This window comes from Spodoptera frugiperda, chromosome 3 (assembly GCF_023101765.2).
Source record: "Spodoptera frugiperda isolate SF20-4 chromosome 3, AGI-APGP_CSIRO_Sfru_2.0, whole genome shotgun sequence".
NCBI lineage: Eukaryota > Metazoa > Arthropoda > Insecta > Lepidoptera > Noctuidae > Spodoptera > Spodoptera frugiperda.
The window spans coordinates 12041255-12064215 of record NC_064214.1 but is presented as its reverse complement, the minus strand read 5'-3'; the positions used below and the strand labels follow the sequence as shown (position 1 = coordinate 12064215).

General features: G+C 33.6%; 2 protein-coding genes across 5 annotated transcripts in view; one reads left to right on the top strand and one right to left on the bottom strand.

Annotated features, from left to right (window-relative positions):
- Nucleotides 1–209: 209 nt before the first annotated feature.
- Nucleotides 210–4217, bottom strand: LOC118274003 (methyl-CpG-binding domain protein 3). Of its 2 annotated transcripts, XM_035591314.2 has the most exons (6): nt 4103–4217; nt 3832–3990; nt 3256–3405; nt 1645–1810; nt 1186–1330; nt 210–1023 (listed from the first exon to the last, which is right to left on the bottom strand). In XM_035591314.2, exons 2-6 carry the CDS (start codon nt 3960–3962, stop codon nt 857–859), a joined length of 759 nt encoding a protein of 252 aa, XP_035447207.1. In that variant the 5' UTR covers nt 3963–3990; nt 4103–4217; the 3' UTR covers nt 210–856. The 2 variants fall into 2 exon arrangements, with proteins under 2 accessions (XP_035447207.1, XP_035447208.1); XM_035591315.2 differs by lacking the exon at nt 3256–3405.
- A 252-nt stretch (nt 4218–4469) lies between these two features.
- LOC118273933 (phospholipid-transporting ATPase ID) overlaps nt 4470–22961 on the top strand; it is a 54109-nt gene continuing 35617 nt past the window's right edge. For 2 of the 3 annotated variants that reach the window (XM_050707778.1, XM_035591164.2), the window contains exons 1-2: nt 4470–4641; nt 11913–11973. The gene's annotated coding sequence lies outside the window, so the exon portion shown is untranslated. Of the gene's footprint in view, nt 4642–11912; nt 11974–17582; nt 17867–22961 lie in introns of those variants that run through there. The other variant, XM_035591165.2, reaches the window with a different exon arrangement.

Below are 22961 nucleotides of genomic sequence, written 5' to 3'. Positions count from 1 at the left end.
TTTAATTATTGATTTCAACTGCACAATTTCTATTATTATCATTGCTACGATTTTTAACATCTATTTTAGCTATATTTTAAAAAATACATTTAAGTGATGACTTCATATTTTTTTATGGTTGTGAACATACTTTAATTGACATTAATCTAAATGTCACTGCACTTCCTTCACTTTTTGTTATTTAAATATTTATGAAATTAAACACAATATTAAAGTTAAAATAGTTTTATTGTTACAATACAAAATTATTTATACTTAATTTAATATTAGCCATCATTACTCCCAATTTTTGATTCAATTGAGAAGAGTTATAAAGATATTATGTAAAATGCATGTATAAGATAATATATTTGAAAATTGTGCCTATTTTAGATTGTTTTTTGACAGCAGCAACTTGAATATAAATACGTATTTTAATTTATGAAAGAAAATAACTGTACTGCCTTCCAATCCAATAGGTATTTAAACATTTATAGAAACTAAAGTGTTGCTGTTGACTTTACAATCCACACATCTAATTATAATTTTTATGTATAACACCTTACAAACACGCTTAATTACAAACACACCACACCATTTGTATATTCGACTTGCTACTAAATCTATGCTTACTTTTTACAATTTCTCCTCGACAGTTAAATTTTTACACCTAACATTAAAACATGGAAAATTCTTATGTGCCTAACAGAGAAACGGTCGAGATTCTCGTGGCATCAATAATATAAAATACTTAATCATCAACGCTCATGTCCATAGACGAGGGTTTGGGAGAGGCTTCAGCAGAGTCCGACAGTCGGGACGAGACTGACAGGTCGGCGACGGAGTCGGCGCTGGGCCCTCCGTCGCCGGCGTAACCCTATACGACCGCAAGCGCCTCCCGCAACCTCTGGCGGGCGCGGCGCACGCGCTCCTCCTGCCGCCTCACGTCATCTTTCGTGATAGTCACCGACGCAATCAGCGGCTGCTCAGGGTTTAAAAAAACGCCAGGATTCTCCAGGATTGACTGCTTTGTTCCGGTTTGACCTGGAAATAATTTAACATAATGTCACTTTGTTTACAAAAAGCCAGTAAGGCTGATATACAGGTTTTTAGGCGACATACAGGTTTTTCTAAACTTATTATAACTGGTTGTACTTATGTAACTCTAGCCAAGTTTTTCATGTATTTTGATTTTGAAGTATATACCTGTTATAGGTTGAGAGGAAACATGGAGAGCTGTGGCCAGCGACTGAATGATAGTCGCATCCGAGTTGTATGGCCCCAAGGGCTTGATATATTTCGGCAACGATGTGGTGCCTTTTACACCGTCTGCGTCACACGCCGTCAAACCCTGAAAACATAAATAATATATAGATAAATGAATTGCACAAAAAGCTTATCTTAATAGGACTAAGAGCAGAATTAGCACGTAATACATGTCGCATCGTGTGTCGTGTCGTTTCGGACGATCGACAAATTGTTGTTTAGAGTTCAGGTATAGGACAACAAACAATTTTTTTTTAAAGAACAAACTGGTGTCTATTCGATGTATTAATTGAATGGTATATCCGGTATGACTTCCTTTCTAGCGAAAAGCAGTTGATTAAATCGTTTATATAAACCTTAAGTACTATTTCCGAAATGCAAAAATTTAAAACCACTTACTTCAAGCCTCTTTTCCCAGAACAGTTGTTTCGGTTTCTCCTGTGTGCCATGTTTCAGGTCTGTTTTTACTTTGCTTTCCTGTGTCTTATACACAGTGACTGGCTGCTTGAAAATCGACGCAGTTTGGCGGATAGGTGGTACTAAAGACGCGTCAGACCGAACACCCCTGTATTAAAAAAATATGTGTAAGTAGATGTACTTGAAGAGATATTGTAATTGGATACTTAGGTTCTACTTTTGAAATTTCAATTAAAAACTTTTTTCTAGTAGATTTTTTTTTTAATTCAAGGGACACTATTACACTGATAGGATCATGCCACATGGAACACAAAACATGCTTAAATTAAACACTTTAACATTTAACACACTCACTACCACCACCCATTAAGTGTCGGTTGATTGGTGAATTTCTTCCCTGATTTGTTGGGAAAGAAATGAGGTGAATGTGAGTTTACAATGTTAGCTAGTTAAAGCAGAAATAAATGATATAATGACAAGGACTCTATGGACAAGTGGTGATCTGTATCAAGTTGCATTTAATCCAATTAATTAAATGTTTTGTGATACAGCACAATAATAATATGTAATTCAAATTTTTATCAGTATAAACTTACTGTGAGAATTGATTTTTTATGTAATGCTAATGTCTGTCTAATGAATGCTGACTAGTAATATTAAAACAATAATGGAGTGGACTTCATTGAGACAAATAATCATGTCAGTGGATGATAAAAAATGTGAGGCAATGTAATTTTGATATTTTTTTTAAAGCTGTTTGCAATAGTATGTATAGTATGTATGTTGTGCTACGCAAATTTTTCGAACATAAATGGGTTAATAAAATATCACCTTGAAAACCATTTACGCATCATAAAAATTAATTTAGAAACCAACAAAATATGATTAATTCACAGTAATAAACAACACAAACTTATATCTATGGTTACTTTACTTACCATCACTTACTAATATTATAACTAATACTGCTTTGTGCATGGTGTAGCAAGCAAGGCAGTTTAATGTAAGGGAATTGTGTAAATAATGTAAAGTTATGAATGGGGTTTACCAATACCTGTAGAGTGTCTATGCAGTCTATGTACTAAATAACATTTTTAATGTGACTAGGAAATAGATAGATCACCATGGTTATAAACAAACTACAGGCACTTGATTAGGCTATAATGCTTACAATATTTTGCCATATACTGCATTTTCAAGCCAATGATTTTATGTTTTCGTATTAAAATAACATTAGCAAAGCTGCCAAGGTATGAAATATGGTACAGTGGCAATGATAAATGATTTGATGAAGCACTAAAAGCCTTAGCTCTAACAAGGAGTTTGGTTAACATATAAACAGGTACTAAAACTGGTTTGTGTCAAGCGGTGCATCTGGTGTGACATCTAAACAACTACTACAAACACAAACAACACTGATTATGTTTCAAAAAACAAAACATAATCACTGTTAACACACAAAGAGCAAAACTATACCTAGGCACACGTATTACAAGCTTCTATTGGATAGCATTATAAATACAGATGGAACATAAGCAGGACTGCACTAATGATCACAACACAAGTGGAAGAAGTTATGACACTAATGGGAACCTGTAATCAAACTGCGCGCGTGCTTTCTTGGCCTTGCACAGCAGCATAGTGTTTATCTGACCCTGCTGAAAGTCGAAACACGACAGGTCCATACTATCACCCAGATAACGAACTAGTTCAGCCTTACTGCGAAACTTTTTACCTGTTGGGCTACAGAAAAATTTACTGTCACTGTTGAACAACTTGCCAGGAGCTGGAGTGCATTAGCATCGGTTAATCCCTGATTTAGTGATGGATATGTAAATGTTAAGTTAGACAATTTATTAGCCATGTTAACTGACCATTCGTTTCCACGTTTTAGCTTAATCTAAGTTATTCACAACTATATATGTGAATGTTTTATTTCTGTATGAAATAGTATCTTAACTTATACCTAATTTAATTCTGACAGTGAACATGCTAATTGTGATTTACTTCGAGATAAATTTATGCAAATTTTTAATTAAAAAAATGTTGTTTTTTATTAGATTTAAATTTAATTACAATTCAAATGAAATTATAAAAGGAATTGAATGAACATTGTTGTAAGTCGAGAATTTATTTGTTAGTATAAATATAAATTTTCCTGTTTCTCACCTGTAATAGTAAACATCAACTTTTCCAGCAGATAAACCAGTCTTTCTTAATACTTCTTCCCGTTGCCAGCCTTTGGATAAGGCTGGGCAGTCCGATCTCTTCTTTTCAATGGAAATATTCATTGTACTCATTATCACCAACCAAACTCGTAGAAATCAACTAAAATAACGACATAATTACTTTGATAATATTGATATTAAAGTAAGAAACGATTTGATTACTATTTGATGGAAATTGACTATAATTTAAGGCATTAAATTACGATACAAACTTTTAGTTCCTGAAAAATGCTACTCCATTCGGGACTCCAACAACGTTGTTGACAATTTTGACAGGAACGAATGAATGAATGAATATTTACATTGACACAAACCATAGACTGAGATAAGAATTAAAGGTAAAGACTAAACCATTATAATTTTTAATTTTTCAATAAAATAAATGTCTAAACACTAGGTTTCTCGCTAGTAAAAATCGTTATTTTGGCCATTTCAACATCATAATTTTAATGTGGAAAGTCTTTTCTTTATCTAAATAAAATAATATAAAGGCAGAGTGTTTTGTTGTTTCGGTGAAAAGCTCTTTGGTCAGGTAATTCATGTCATTTTCCAACTCGGTCATCTATTCTTCCCCTACTTAATTTTTAGTTCAGTGCGGTCGGTCAGTAATTCTGATTTGCGGTGAATAGTGGATAACGTTTAGTTTATTAATTTTATCAAGGAAAATACGAGTTGAGTTGGTATAAATAACAATAGCAGCATAAAGTGATAGTGGCAGATGTGTCCATTTTTCATCCAGGATCGTTTACATGTATGTATTTGCTATGCATTTCACAATAACTGTTGATGGTTATTTCGTTGAATGATGTCAACTTCTGCTTTGATACTTTCACTTTGAAACATTTTATGAATTTAAATGAATAAGAGTTTATTTATTAAGTGTAAGTATTATCCTAGTGATGTAAGAAGACAAATCCTTTACCAAAGCTGAGATCAGTTAATGTTTGTTACAAGACTTCAGAAAAATGGTGTAGAATGTAAATAAAAACAAATAAGGACATTCTAATGTATTTCAAACATTGTATATCTTACTGACAACTGGTAACAGAGACAGTTCCAGCTACATTACTTATCTGATAATGATAAAGACTGTTTTATTGCACTGTCAAGATTACCCACTTGTGTTTTTATTACCTACTTACATTAAGTCATTCCTCTTCCTTCTGCAATGTGAATTTGCCAAATACCTTTTAATAAATTACACAATTAGACTAAATATCAACATTTTATGTGTATTTACAGTATGGCTTTCATTTATGATCATTTGTAAAGTATCAATCAATGAAACTTTTCCTGTTAGAACCTTATTTTGAGTTACTAATTATTTTCCTTATGTTAAAGTATTAAAAATATAGTTAGACTTTAATAAGTTGGATATTTTTATGTTGCAATTAAAATAGCCTCATGCTTTATTAACAATTTTATTTATTATAATCTCAATACCAGGTATGCCACATGAAACCAATTGGCGAAAAGTATAAATTATGTTAAGTGTTGTGGTGGGCCAGAGGTTTAAGACGAATCACGATTTACCAATGTGACATTTTCCCAGTTATATATACTTTCTATGATTACTTATAGACCACTGACAAATGGTGAAGGAAACACCATGAGCAAATCTGGGCTTACAATTTCTAATTATAAGTTTGAAATCGCAAACTCGCATTGAGCAAGCATAGTGATTAATGCTCAAACCTTCTCCATGTGAGAAGATCCCTTGGTTAGTAGTGGATACTCTCAGGCTACATGTACACTAAGTAAACATGCACAAGCAGCTCTGCACCCCCTCTTAACTAATAAAAGGGGTGATGATTATGTGACATGTAAATTCCAAGAACCCAACCCAAGTTCTAATAAAATTTGACCTCTCACTATGACTCAGTATTTTGTACCACCCTTAGATAAAAACTATTAACATTAATGTATCCAAAGATAATTAATTATCCAGTATATTACTCATCATAATTAATTTACAGTAACTAGTTATAAATTTGAGAAAAGTTTAATTAGTATTAGTAATGTATGACATGTTTAAGTTCAGTCTCGGATCAAGGGAATATGAGTCATATTCTTGTGAACTGTAGATATTGTATCAGTTATCATACCTAAATGTTTTAACCCTTATTCACTGAGTCACAGATTATGATGTTTTTGTGATGAGTCTGTAGTACATATCAGATATTAATATAATAAAATATTAATCTCAATAACAAATTAGACACTGAATGTTGACATTAGAGTGATTAATCTATATTGTATAGTCTGTCTCTGCATGAGACAAAATGTGTTAAAACACATTGTGTCTCATGCAGATCTGTACTCTAATACAATAATACAATAATCTAATATCTAATATTGAGATTAATATTTTACTCTATACAATTTAAAAATTGTATACCCACAGACCAGAGTCAGCAGTCTAGAATATTAAATTCTACTTTAATCAAATTATTGCCTTATCTAATATTTAGGCAAAGAGTTAAAAATAATTTTGGTATTGATAAAAATTAATTCTGGGTTTTCAGTTTTCGAATGTTGGAAACTGTTGTTGAACCTCAAAACTTGAGTCGTAAAACATAACTAGAAAAAAGAGTTTAATAAATTTATTATGTGCACCTCTGCTTATCCCTTTGGTATAGGCACAGGCACATATGGTAGTGTGATAGGTAATTCATACAAATGTTATTCGTAAGGCCTTTTCAAAAATATCCAATTTATTTTCTTGTCAGCCTAACTGGCACATTTTTCAACACACTTCATAAACATGTCAAATTATATCTGGCACTTATAATACCAACAGAAACTAAATCGGACATTGTTAAATATACTCTTAACCTGATGAATTAAACTTGTATACTAGTGAATATAGTGTCCCTGCTCTGAAAACATTTTCACACCGAAAAGCCCAAAGTACTGTTTCAGTGTAATGATAGGATGATATTTATTTTTTAAATAGGTTACAATGTAACTCTTTTACACGTCAATCTTTCAAAAACTAGATGAGGCCGACTGTATATTTGAGAATGCCCAAGTCATCGAAAAAATTGTGGTAAATAGCAATATTGTAAACCTTATAAAGTAGTTTCATTGCAGAAACACATTGTTGTTGCATATGCGTGCACTAAATAACTGATGTGCCTTATCTTACATAATAATCAACAGCATACTTGTAAAGCAGTTATGTTCATTTTCACATAATCACTTAGGCAATCATTACACAATCATTTGTCGAACTCGTTACACGAAGATTCCATGATTATTTATTAATATTGTTTTATTGTAAGCGATGACGTGACTGGACCTTACCGTCGGCTGCTGCCACTCTCACGCCTATCGATCAATTAATCGTTTCAATTATTCAAGTCGGACGAATGTCGACGGTACGTCTCCTTGAACTTTCTTTTCGCAATTGGATGTTCAAATGTCAATATTGTTTTCAAGTTTATGTGACTTTTACACTTCTGAGTGTGCTTTCTCCACCACTGATTGAAAGATCTGACCTTCCAAAAGAGACTCGTATTCAGTCGTAGAGAGTTACGGGTACGGATGTCTAAGTAGAGACGTTAATAATTTTATCTATGAACTAACTTTTAATGGTGGATACTCGAAAGGAAGTCTGTACTATAGATTAATCGGTTAGTTGTTAAACAGGTCACTAGGCTGTACCTACACCTATGCCTACTATAATACAATACTTACTCAATCGTCCATTTAGAAATTACTAGTTTATGATCGTTCATGGATCATAATTCTTTATTGTACGTAAGCGAGGAAAGTACTGAATGTTTTTGCTTTATACTTCTATATACCATTCACGACCACAAGGCTCCCAATTTAGAAATGGGTACTTTAAAATTTTATGATTAATCTCAATCTGTCCTGAGGCATAGTAACGGAATTGGGCAATAAAGAGTATCATTTCCTTGTTTTAAATTCGCTGGAAGCCTTTTCAATTTGACTAATGTAGTCTGCAGAATATACGTACTGCTTCACGTTCGTCTTGGATTGTATAACAATAAAAAATTCTAAGGCACCTTTGAAGAACTCAGCGAAGGCTTAAGTGGGAGACTTTAAAAAGCGATGCTTAATCAAAATTGTGATCAGACAGATCTCATGACAATTTTGATTGAATTAAATACTTGTGTAATCGGTTAAAACTATTTTTTACCGTATCTAGTTCGAACTTCAGTGTGGTCTATATAATATTAAATAACCTGGAAATCATAAAAAGCGCCGAGCTTATATCAAGCCTATGTATAAAATATTGCTTTATCCTAGCAGTAGAAAAGTAGCTAGTACATTTTTACCTATCCTTTCAGGAATGTACCGACGTGAGTTTTATACAAATTCGTCGTGATGTAACTAACCTAACATAGTTACAATAACAAATTCATTGTGGACAGGCGATAACTCATGAAATTTATTTCCGAAAACTGTAATTAAAGTCGATTGTGCCCCTATTCTAGGAAAAACCTTTCATAGATTTAGTTGATATGCGCGGCGGTGACTTAAACACGAGACCCCCAATTTTATGGATTGCTTCCAAAAGTGGACTCCTACCGTACGAAAAAGCTAAATATGAGGTCATATTTTCATAAATTACATAGTTCGGTACGCTTGATTTGCAAGAGCATGACCTCGATCATTAGCATGCTAATTTTGACAATGGAATTACTTCGTCGGTTAGTTCACTTATGGCCAGTAGCTATCGTCCAACGGTCTATTGACCCATGTCAGCTATAAAAATATTAAAAAGTCTGCACGCGATGTAGTTAACCAATATTGCTGTGCGTCAGAGATTTACTATGACTAATGGAAACAAACGATTAAGGCCTTGCTACTAAAATTGACCATCATATTTCTTTCTCAATCAGAATACATTATCTAAAACTGTTTCTTAGACAAGTGACTTGTCTACAAGTGCATGACAATGACAGGGATGATACTCAAGAAAAACAAAGCCTTGCCCAAAAAGTACACCATAATTTGTTACCTTCGTATCAATTTTGAAGTCTTAAAAGCTTGCGATTACTTAGTTATTTGTGTCTATCGCATAATACCGTCCATTTGTAGCTTTCTAATGGGGTAAGGGAGGGGTCCAATGACAGGTGACGATTTGACGTCATCCACGCACACTGACGGTTTCTGGGCATTTAATGATGCCAGCTAATGATCCGCCGTACCTTAGTAATATTACTCAAACAAAACTTACTGATTGTATCGATATCAGAAATCAACGCACGACTGCTAAATTCAGTCATCTCATCCGATTGAATGGACATCGCTCCTATTTTGCTATTAAAATCCTTAAATGCTAGTTGGAACTCCTAAATGACAGTCGAACCAATAGCGTGCGCCTGCACCTTGGGGGAAAACCAACTACATATGTACAATGTTGTGAAGCAGAATGTATTTACAAAAGATTGTTTCTTACATGTGTATAAACAAAGTGATCCCAAGAATTTGTTGGCTCCAAATTACGTATTTCGTTTGAATTGCACTATTTGCTGAAAAACTTAACCCAAATAGAAACAGAGCGGAAATATTAATGGTGACGTCCCCTAGAGCTTATGGACACTGCTGGTGCTAGAATTAGACATTATGTGTACCGTCTGTATACGTAATATATCAAAATGTCAAGGTAAGGCACCGCGGCAGAAGCGCGAGCATGCGGAGCGAATAACCCGCAAAAGCTCTGAAAGCTATTAAGCTTTTTCGGTTATCAGCGAGGAAGGTAGGTAGGGCTGCCTTGTTGCTTTATCCGAAAATGTCAGGCGCGGCCAGTGACGTCATCAGCGAAATGGCGCGACATTTCGCGGTGCGCCTGCCACGCCCGAGCCCACCCTAATCTCTTGTCATAGCAGGGTTGTCCGAGCGAAACGTTCCCCAAGGTTCTTTCTTGGGACCGACCTCCTTTTTACGGTTAACAGTGGCAACTATTTGCTGATAGCCGCTAAATTATGGTTATTTTGTAATCGCAAAGAAGTTCTATGTCGATGTCTGTGGATGTTGCGACAGTGCATCAGGATAACATTTTGTTCTGTTTATCTGTAGTAGGGGAAAATGCCTTAAATTAATTACGATTAAGTTAATAAAGTTAAGACTTTTGTCTTAATCTCAAACAGATAAAACTTGTAATCTTTAGTATTAAGTATAGCAGATAATGCAATGAAGATAATAAACGGTACAGTATTTATATTTACGTAGTTGTAACACTTTGATATCTTTGATCTTAAATATGTATTTTCTTCCATCACAAGGATGAAAGAAATGCTTTATCTTTGAAACGTTTTGCTTGTATACCACCATACCCACATTCATTAACAACTTTATATTATAGCATAGTGCTTCTTTGGTAGTCTAATCTCCTCATAGCTCCAGAAGTAGTATCCTTATCACATTTATGAAAGAATTTTCTATCCGCACAAATGTTTGACAATTAAAATTTCTTTACAGGTCAGTTTTAGTTCGGATTTCTATAATTCTCGCGTGCAATATTGTTTTAGTATAGATGATATCATCAATTGTTATCATCCAGTGGGTAAATCAGTAATCATAATATTGTAACAGGTAAAACACTTCTATTGTATTTGTATTAGGTATCTGTCAACAATTGCGTTCGTAGAATCGATTAATTTAGTTTTGATTGCAACGTTATTTATTAAATTAGTCGACCTATTAAAGTGCTTCGGTCGTTACTCTGGTCAGGTAGAAAGTGTTGATATACTGTTCTGCTAGTAAAGAATGTTAGTTGTAGTGAGCAAGGTTTCTGGTGATTCCACTGCAGGTCTACATTGGGTTCGTTGATAACTTACCATCAGGTGATCCGTCGGTTCGTTTACCCATTCTATAAAAAAGGGGTTTTAGACATTTGGAGGTGGTTTTATTCTGCGGCCTGAAATTAAGTTTATCCTCACACCCTTGACGTTTCAGTCATTTTGGTTTACCATCCCGCCCAGCCACGATGCATTTGGTTAGTCTAGTTAAGATTGTCACCGTCATCGAAACTGTTACTTTTCTCTTCTTGCGATTGTATTGAAAATCTGCGTCTCGCAGCGTCAAGAAAATTGAGCAGTAATTTTTATATTATTCGGGATTGGGCTAGGCGAGAGGGAGTGTCAGACTCTTACTGACTAAAAACCACCCCGTTCCTACTCTTGCTTAAAGCCCGAGTCCCGGTAAATCCGCTAGGTAGTTCACAGCTCCGCATCAGGAATCAGCCCTACTGGGCCCCATCTTTGGTGGTCCGTGGTGTGACTCGCCGTCCGCAGACCCTAACATTATTCAGGAATGCCGACATAATTTAATTGTAGTGTAGTTGACACTGTCTGTATGGAATGGGATCAGGAAAAGTACACTAAAAGGTTTACAGGAAAAGTTTAGGAAATAAACAAATGTAAAATAGACCTTAAAGTGTGTTTTGTTTTGGTGTCAATATTATGTATTTATAATAACAGGAAAATCAGTATTATCTGTCTCTATAAAGTCTAAAATGGTCTAAACATGACACTGTTTTTTCCTCAAGTAATATTTTGATTTTACATCAATTTGATCATTCCTAATTTCCTATATACCTATAGAAAAAATATAAACTGTTACTCTTTTAAACTTATGAACATTTATAAGATACGTATTGGTTGACACCAGTGATGTGGTTAAATCTTGAGCATAAAAATTACATAAAGTTTCCTTACTTATTCGTATCCTACTTTACGATATAGAATCGTTTATTTGTAATTCCAATTCGCAAATAGAAGATTTATAACTAGATCACCTACTTACAAAAGTATACTAGAAACCAATGTAAATAAATCATATTGAAATATTGTGATTCTATCATTGACACATACATGTTAAACGTACGTGTTACAACGTTTTAACCATTTTATACCCATCTGTTCAGTCACTTACGGAAAACTATAGGTATTTAGTGAATACGTGAAATGTACAATCAAATAAATGGGTGTGTCTGGCTAAATAATTAACTTAAATGTAGTTATAATCGTTTACTGTTGTTAACAGGTAATCACCATGGCAGTAATGACCCGGTGTCTATAAGACTAAGTTGTTGTTTCGGCTTCAGGTGAGTCTATCCCAATTATTTTAATGCTTTTTTTGCTTGAAAGTAGTCTGTCCTCGAAACTGACAGTGACTAGTCATTGCTGATTGTTCAGCCGTGACACTGAGACAGATGATGACCAGGTGCCGCGTGCCTAGAACAATATAGCTAAGAAAATCCTCTACCAAGTTTTTGTATCGCCAAAAATACAAAGTTATTGCGTACAATTAGGTGACCATTGTTTTACACGTCAACAACGTTGATGGATGATTTTACTAAGTTTTCGCGAAATGCGAAAACGCGATCTAAATGCGGAAGAAGGGTGTATTGTCTTTGAAGGCCGTCACTTCGGAGGCGCGGCCGTCACGCGTTGATGTCTGCCAAATTAAAAACAACAACGTTTCAGTTTGTTCTTAATTAATTAAAAAACGTATGTTTAATTACATTACAACCTCGCATATGATTTACTCTGATTGATCCATGTTTGACCATCTCATACATTAAGTTAATTAATGTGTGAACTGATTTCACGACTGTTGACATTGTTCTAACATTTTTTTTTAAATTAACTAATAAATGTATTTTGTAATTTAATAAAAAATGTGAATTAACAGCTGTTTGATTACACTTACACATGTTGAACTTAATGTTTGGTACTCCGTTGTCATATGTACAAAATCTCACCGTGTACATAAATGATGACATTAGTCAGCGGCTAGGGTTCTTAATGTCTTGAGAACCAACATGTTGTATGATACATTCCTACATCAATAAATTATTACAACTTCAACACTAAAAGACTGATATCATTTCAAATAAACTTGCTGTGTCACGCATAGAAAAGTAAAAGAGAATCATAATTTGTCCCGGCGCGTTAAATAACGTGAGATAACAGGACAAATTGACTAATTAATTAATAGAATAATATTAGCTAATCACTAATCAGCGTTGTAATCAAATGGAGTATAATCCGATTACTGGTCTGTGGGTGACCCCATCAAACCCTATCAGCTAATCGATTCCGCTGACGAGTCTATATTGATAGTGACCGCATAGACGCATGATGGGTGTCACGCCACGCCTAACTCAATCACGGCCGGGAATGAGCTTTAATGTTCCTGAAAGTAGAACGCGGAAACACGTAAGCGTTTTATGGCAAACTAGTTCTTCTTTGTTGCTGTTAAGGCTCGATGTCAAAGGTTTGTCCATTGTTTAAGGGGTGGCTATATTTACTCGGCCCGTGTCCGACCTAATTTGGCGCGATTTGATTTTGCTAACGGACCCATATATTCCATAAGCTTCATTCTAGTAGTTTAGTTACACAAATTGACGCTCGGTATATAGTTCCATAATGGCCCATATATCCGTATAGTTTGACGTTGTTTACGAAGCATTTTCACGTAAATGTTTATCGGATGTTGTAACCCTTTGATAATCTGGTAATTAATAATTAATAAACTACTGCATTGAGGTTATATTTAGCTGTTTACGTTTAGCTTTGGAAAATTAATGTTTTAGAGAGTAAGTATTTGTTTGCACGAATTTACCTAAAACTCATTGCGCTAATTGGTTCTTAGTCCTTGAATTGTTCAAAGACGTAACGTCTAATTTCTTTCCTTATGCTATAATTAGTGCAATGACAAGAATACACAATTGCAGTGGAAACAAAAGTGAAGATTTGCCTTAATGAGGCATTTGACATCACTAACATAATGTTTATGTAAACTGCCATTTATATTTTCTGGTTCGCCACAAGTATATGGTGAATTACCAGTAAATTACTGATATGCTCTACATGTAATTAACAATAAGCGTCAGTAATTGGCTGTATAATGTTGCTACAATGTACGTTAACGTCCGCGTCCAGCCCTATTAAGTTATAATTCGTTTATCCAGAACAAGATACAAATACTATTTTATATTGGACCGTTGCCAACTCTGCGTGACTGCTTTCACTGATTATTCACCGATTTATTTTTATTTTTGTTGAATATTGAATTGAAATTCATCCTACAGCTTTGCTAAAATAGTTTGTAGTAGTTCTATTTTGTGTTTACTCGTGTTCTGAACGTAGACTAGGCCACCCTTTGGTTCCGTGGGCGTCATAGTCAATAGCAATATCCTTTTGTACGCTGATGTTGATGAATGACAATACAATGTAGGTGTTCGTACTCACTAACCAATTTACTAAGAAGCAATAAAGACTTGTGTATTGGTATTCAGAGTCCATACATTTATCTTCGAGTCTTTTCCTAACTAGGTTGAGGTTAGCTAACTCTTACCCAGATTCGACTAGGTGCAATTATTTTTGTAGTGACCGCCATGTATTGAGCCTATAAGACCTAAAACCATGTGCGCACATATACTAAAACTAAACAAACAAGGCTATTAGATTCTATCACAATGAAAAAGCCCAATACATGTAAACTAGTATGATCTAGTATGGCCAAATTAGTTACTGTTAAACTTATTACAAAAACAAAACAATTTGCCGCTCTACATTCTTAAGACGATACTTTTGCGCATATGGTCCGCGAATGAAGTCACGGACGCGATAATATTTACAAGATGTCTAGACAAGCGTCCAGGTAACTTAAACCAATTTTATATAGTCCCTAAAAGTTGGTATTGGAATTTTCCAGAATATTCACGGTCAATTTCTAAATGCTGTTAAATAAATCAACTTCTATTAAACCTCAAACGTTTCAATTTTAATCGTTTCAAGGACCGATAAATACGGCTCGTGATATTGTAAGTCTGTGACCAAGAAACACGCTTGCTTCCTAAACAAATTGTCTTTCAAAGGTTTACAAAAAACTGCAAATTATCGCTCTATTTTTCTTAGACCTTGTAGCATCGTCACTTTCATTTTCTCTTTGTCAAATGTCTTTAATTTTCTGTAAATAATGTTTACAATCTTGGTTTTTTGTGATTCATCGCAAACAGACAGATAGTTTTCAGGGTTATTTTTCTGTGACCATTTTATGAGTCACTGTATCTCATTCCTCTCCTGAAAGCCAGGCAATTATCGTTATTGCTCATTAGTGGCAATTTGTGTGCTGTTGCGATCCTGTGAAACGGTTAAATTCGCACCGGCAGTGTTGTCATATTGCATCGATAATGTCGTCAGTAGTAACAGTGTCTAGCCATCCATGTGTGCCGTTGCACAAGACCTGTCGACATAATGGCCCACTACAAACGGTGTTAGTGAATGCTGTATAAACTACCTACAGGAAATTGATTCGCTTAGAAAGAATCGTTTTATTGATTTATGTTACCCCTCACCACTTCCACTGCATTTCTATAAACTATAAATCACCTTGTTCTGTCGTCAATATTATTTCAAACTAGCTTCTGCCCGCGACTCCGTCCGCGCGGATGTCGGTCTTCGCGTGGAAGTTTTATTTCTCCATTTTGAGTAACTTTGACAATGACATCTTATAAATATCTATTGGACCCAAATACGGCGAGGCCCATAATAATTAAGGAGATCCCTCTATTGAGCTACTGCTGTTGAGCTCGCGTTCTGTAGAATAAAACTGAAAAATAAAGTTTTTTTTTCTACGTATTTTTCCAGGATAAAATGTATCCTATTTTATGCCAAGGATAATAAGGTATAATTATACCAAGTTTCATCGAAATCGAACCGTTACTTTTCGAATCGTTAGTTAATTTTCACGTGATGCCTGAACATACAGACAGACAGACAAAAAAAATTTAATCACATATTTGGTTTTGGTATCGATCCAGTAACACACCCTGCTATTTATTCTTTCAATATTTTCAATGTACAGAATTGACCCTTCTACAGATTTATTATAATATTTTGCCCGCGACTTCGTTCGCGTGGAATAGTGACTTCCGGCAAATTTTTGGTTTTAACCACATAGTTCCCGATCTCGCGGGATCTCTTCAAAAATGAGATGTGGAAGATATTCCAGGGAACTCTTCAAAAATCAACATAATGAGCTCTGTGTTTGAATTTAATAGATGTATACTCACTTAGGGCATTGAAAAAATAGTTTAAAAACGGACTTAAACTAACTTAAAACTAAAGAAAGCTACGAATTACGAATTTATAACAATTAAAAAAGAAACTATATTACAACCTATCCTCTATGCTATAATAACCAAGCTTAAACTAAATAATTTAAAAGAAACGACTTAAATCTAATCTAATTAATTTATAAATTAGACTTACAATTTTATTAAAAAAACTAACTACAGTAACTACTAATAATCGATATCAAACTAAACCTACGTTAAATAGTTTAACCAAAAAACCAGGAAAACCCAACAAATAAACTTATTACCTAATTGATAAATACAACGAAACCAATTTAGAATATACGAAACAGCAGCACCACTACAGACAAATAATCATACGACTGATAATACACTTTTTCTACGATAGTACCGAAGCGCTCGGCCGATACCCAACCAAATGAATGTAACGAAACCATAGCGCGATCTATTTCGATCCCAACGCCATCTATCGAGGATAAAGACAACTTGGATTATTTATTTATACTCCGTTCGGGCATTTTCTTTGTACTAAAAGTTTAATTATATTGATATTATTTTTTTCATACCTTTTTACTATTTATTTACTTTTTTCGATGAATTAAAACAATAACATGAACCGAAGTCGTGTAACGATCGACATAGAATTATCTATACTCCGTTAGAGCATTTTCTTTGTACTAAATGTTTTATTATATTGATATTATTTTTTTCATACCTTTTTACTATTTATTTACTTTTTTTCGATGAATTAAAACAATAACATGAACCGAAGTCGTGTAACGATCGACATAGAATTATTTATAAATTATTTATTTCTTATTTTTATTTTTTGATTTTTGAAATAAAAATATATCTATGTCCTTTCTAAGGTTCTAAACTATATCTGTACCAAATTTCAACCAAATCCGTCAAATAGTTGCGGAGATTAATGGTATAAGCATAGAATGTTCGACGTGATTCTTTAATTTGACATAACTTTTTTATTTATGAACCGATTGACATGAAACAAACACTAAATGTAAATTTAAGCATCCCACAATATATTCGTGAAAACTGCATCCAACTTGGATTAGCCGTTTCTGAGATTAGCGCGCACAGACGAACAGACAAACAGACAAACAGACAAAAAAAAAGTTAATTACATTTTTGGGTTCGACATCGACATAACAATAACCCCTGCTATTTTTTTTATTTTTATTTTCAATGTACAGACAGCACTTTTCTACGATTTTATTATATGTATAGATAGCTACTGTTGTTAATTGAAATGATTTCATTTCATTCATTAGTCTCTACTCTAAATGCAGAAATATTGACCTAAAGCTCAAAAGTAAGTTAAGGATTTCAAGTTTTAACATCTTAGTTAAATATTCACATTCCCTTTAAAGTTTTAAGACCACTATACAGCTTGTAACTTGTATTATAGAAATGTTTTCAACTTCATCGTCGATTGCTTGAAATGGCTCTATAATGTTGAAACACGTCGTACGAAAGCCAGCATTGGAAGTAGAATGAAACGAAACCATCAATGGAAGTGGTATCGTAGCCGAAGTTTGGTAGAGCTCCAACTCACCTTGAGGTTTGCTGTTACGTACGCTAAAATACACTATCAAAACAGTGCGTTTCGTTCACCGTTCCGAGCCACACGCTCGCTTGGCAAGCGCTCTCCATATAATAATTGTTTTACTAATAAAGCCGAGAAATAAAGTCGCGAACATTTTGATAGCGCTTTACCGCTGTGCCTTATATTATTTTATTATTACAAATAAAAGGTTTAACTCTAATAATAAGAGGAAATTATTTTTGTAATGTGAATGTGACGTGTTTAACGCGGACTCAGCGTCTCATTGGATTGTCTGAGATTCGTCTGGGCGAAACCTATTTCTATGATGTGAGTTCATAAACAAAAACATTTTTTACAACACGGAAGTAGGCTTTTGTTGCATGATTTATTTATTTTAATAGCAGATTGATATTTATTTCGAAATCGTGCCGATAATAGATATTATTGCAAATTGAAACCATTCATTAAATGTTGCACTTGACTATAATTATGGTATTATTTATTGATCAATATAATGATTACTGTTTTATGAAGTCGTAAAATGTGCACTCATATTAAAAGAAAATAAAACTCTTTTTATCAGTACTGCTATTAAAATCTTCACTCATATTTTACGACCCCATAGGTCAATCAATATTTGTTTTAAATTGGATCATCTAAGCACAACACATTATTCTACAATAATAGAAGTAGTAGTATTTAATCATTAAAAAAAATATATAAGTATTACAGTATACATTAAAATATATCCAACAACATTAAAATTCATCTATTTATTGTTAATCTGCATAATATTTATTTTTACTCTTAAATAAATTTTTAGTTTTAAATTGGGAAATAATGATGATATTTCGAAACCGCCTTCTTTGCCCAAGTTTATTGGCATTTACCTCTTGCTTACATTTCGTAACTTAATTATGGATCAGTAAAAGTCAAAATTCTTTCATAATCAGGAAATTTATAAGGTCAGAGGAATGTTGAGAGTCGTCCGTTTATTAAAAAAGTATTTCTAGTTTAGTATTGGACTAGAAACGTATGTGATATGTGACATACATCATTATGTTAGTATTGATTTAATATCTGATAGGAATTGATAAAGAAAGTGCTATCTCTGTTACGCTGGTTAGGCAATTCTCATTGTATTTGTACTGGTCTCTCGTCCCATCAATAACTGGGTGAATAGGGGTTACGAACGACCAGTCACTGTCATTTCAAATGTTGCGTCATAAGGAAATGAGGTAATGGCCTAATGGACTCTATATTTTATTTAGAAAATATCAAAGTTTATCAAAAAGCCATAAAAGCATTTCTTCGTATGGGAACATTTGGTACAGTTCAATAGTTACACCCGTTTTTGACCAATAATATGGATAAGTTCTTTGTTGTATAGAAAAATCCTTTTTCCATAGCATGGAATTAATATAGAAAGCCCAAATTCCTAAATCCAACAAAATACTCAAACCCAAGTTTACCAGTCATTTTAAAAGGATATACAGTAAATTGGCATAGGTTAACGTTACAATACACTAAACAAATGTATGTCTTAGAGTCTATTTAAACGAAACTTCCTTAACTGAGTCATCGTCGCTTGGGCCAAACCCTTTGACCTACAAACGAAGAATTAAGGTTGTTACTGCTACATAAAATGTAGGTCATCCCTATAGTAAAAATCCTAACGATAAATGTTTACAGTACATCAAATAAAGTAAACGAGGAAGGGTTTCGTTGTGCCTTGTGCACCTATTTAGAAGTGATTTGATATTGTTTTAAAAACGGGGTCTCCGAATTTGGAAGAATGGGGATAGTAGAACATAAGTTGCACGATTGGTAGTTATCGTGACGTGAGAAGAATAATGAACTATGATAAAGGAAAATAAGTATTCCATGTTGTCCATGCAGTGAATAGAATTCTAATTGAATTATGTTCACTTTCTGGATATCTTAAGCCTATGGACAAAAGAAATACTATACCAGTAGCCACTACTCTTACTTAATAGAATCGGTCCTAATATAGTACCTTGGGGAACTCCTGAGCTTGGCTTGAATTTATAACATAAATCGCTATTATCCAGCGGTGGTGTGGTGCAAATTTTGAAAAAGATAAACAGAAGCTACTATACTTTAGAACAATACTGTATATCGCTTTGATGATTTCAGTAAAAACAAAACATCATTTACACGCACGCTATAGTGATATTTAATTATATAGGTGTGACTTCTACAATTCTATTCATGTGTTAGTATAAATGAGGTAGTTTGCACGAATGTTTTCATAGCTAGAAATCATAAGTTCCAACAACCCTGTACTCTTTGCGTCAGTAGATAAAACAAACCATTATAATATTGTAGACTTTACTGGATAAACTCAATTTTCCTTATGAAATCTAACGGCAATATTGAAATAGGGACCTGTTACTAGTTGCCAAGTATTTCTGAAGGACGGTAGCAGCTTGATTAATTACTAATAATTATAATTTTATCATTATCAGTTGCGTATAATAACTATGGAGAAGAAACTGACTCACTGTCTACTGTCTGATTCATATTTCTCTTATTGATCTTTGACTTGGAATTTTTTAAGGTATTTTCCAGACTCTACAAGTTTCTTTATATGAAATGTCGTTTACGTTGATTTATTGTAGAATATTATCAAGTTGTTATCGTAATCACAACTTTTGAGCACTAAATTGTAGCAATTTTGAGATGATGATTTTAATAAAGAATACATGTAAATAATCATCAATCTCTAAAGAATTCCTTTAATTTGACGGTCTCCTGCTAGTCTGTAAGAATAAGAATTTATAACTATTTTAAAAAATTAATATCTTATAAAATTCTAAACTCAAATATTGATCACATCATCGTACTTGACAGCTCAGGTGGACGACATTTAACTTATGGCCTGACCTTAATATTATCAATACCTAGAATTATTTATATCCAATCATATTCTATCTTCGAGTAGAAAGGGACTTTGCTGATATGATAATGTATAAAATCACTGTGTGAACTGTATAGTGTATGTATGTACACAATAAACAGTCAAGGTTTAACATGTTTTATGACGTCATCCAAGGGTCCACACTTTTAAGTGCACGTGTACTTAGAATTGAGAGGAAAATTCGAAGTAATATTCAAATTATACTGATAGCAGTGTGCAGACATTACCCATTTGTCTCAATTATTAAAAGCCAACTAGTGGTCGCCTAGTGGTCGAAATTCAACCATATACGATTTAATTTACAATACCACTTAACATACGTTCAAGGATAATTTCTATTTAACTCAAACTCAAACAAACTCTTTTATAAAACTCTTTTCATATGAGACGTCATCGCAATGTCTATCGATTTTGACGTTTTGTCATATACGATCAGATACTATGCATGTGTGTGTAATGTTTTATTTATTGATTTAATGTACTTTATAAGCATTATTTTTGAAAAATATTAGCGTGCTGCACTTCTCCTACACATAAACTATAAGTGTACCAAATTTTATGCTCCTACGTCCGCGCAATTTTCATAAAAAGCGGTCCAAAGTTTTTGCATCACGTATTAATATATAGATAACGTATTTCCTAGTTGTTGGAAATTGGATGTTTGGCTGAAAAGAAAAATGAATTAGATTGAGTGAAGAGAAAATAATTTGTGATTGGATGACTTCTGATAAAATGGAAAAAGAGGTCATGTTATACCGACTGCAAATAAAATGGGATAAGGACAGGAAAATGAAGAACTGTTGAAAAGTACAGTCATTTATTCCGTATTCCGCCAACGCACTTGATAACTGATTAAATAATAAACTACCCACTCGTTATTGTCTCATTAAACATTTTTTTATGGAACGACCTAACCTAGTTATTTTTTATTGTATGAATATGATTATGAAGTCTTGTTCAAACCAAGTTAAATTACGGTATCGATAAGATACGATCTTGAAATGGCATTGTTACTAAGTGGAAACCTATAAGTGGTGAGGAACACTCAAGATAACACGACACTACCCAATTTACTAGAAGGCTACAGCCGTACAAGCAATCAATCAACCCTTATTTCTGAAGTGCCCTTATTTTTCCCACACGAAATATAATTAGTTTGCTAACCTCTTGTCGTAGAAACGAAACAGACGCCATGTTTTTGCCTCTACTTCTAGACTCCTAAAGGGAATTCACCTATTATACGGGAATAATAATAAATTGTAATAATGTTCCAACTACCATAATGCTTTATTATTAAATAAATTACACAAACGCGTACAGGAAGATTATGTCCTGTTACTGCTGATAAAATTCACGTGCTTATCCTTTCAGAATAGGTATGATACGATATACAAAATGTACAAAAAAAAAATGTAATCGCACCATTAATATAGTTGCAAATATTGTACATTGAATGAATAAAATATTATAATACGTCCTTCATTTTAAATGCCAAATCCAATTTTATTTGTATAATCTTATAAGTTATGCAATGAAAAAGAAATGTCAGCATACCAGATCTAGGCTACGAAATAGTGTCGAGATAAGTAAATGTTGCATTTGAAAGAGTGTAAAAGATATTAACATTATCAGATAGTGATACACCCACCTGTGTATTATTGATTACTAGAATCTCTGTCGTATATTACGTGTAATGACACTTAAACATAATCACTGCATTTTATACAGTTGAATCATTATAACACTTGGTCCAACCTTGATCACTAGTTGTCATTTTTTCAAACGATTGTTCATTGAATATCTTTCAAGTCCATCGTTGATATGAGATGACGACACGTGACTGTATCAAGCGGCGCATCTCAATTCTCCCAATAAACTTTAATTGTCTCGTCATTAGCACTGCTTGTCTGCTTGTTTCTAGGAGGTCGGAAAACATGGCCAGTCATACCAGTCTTCGTACATGGTTAAATCGAAAAATGTAATTTCGTTCTGGTCAAGTGTAACTCGTTTGATAAGGCGTTTCTTATCAAAAAACGTTATTGCAGATTATCATTGTCTCTTTTGCAAACCGTTTGGCGTTGTTGGTATTTACCGGTAATTGTTCCGATGCGTGTAACCATGCAATATCGAAAAAGTACAATACTCGAACTGAAGCCGTGTTTGAAGAAGTATTTTGAGATAATTTTAACGATATAGAAAATGGAATAGATTCAAGTCAGATATTGTTAGACTAACCGAACTTTAACCGCAGTTGGGAAAAATACAGGATACTATCGTAAATCCCCATGTTTATGATAATATCCTGTATTTTTCCACTCGTTTTAGTGTGAATTTATGAATTGTAATTTGTATCATAAGTAACCATGGATGCTTCAAACATAATAATATCAATCAAGTAAAGTTAAGTGTAGAACAATAATACCAGACCAAATTAGTGGCTTTGTCGTGACTTGTTTTCATTAAATCTATTGATATTATCTA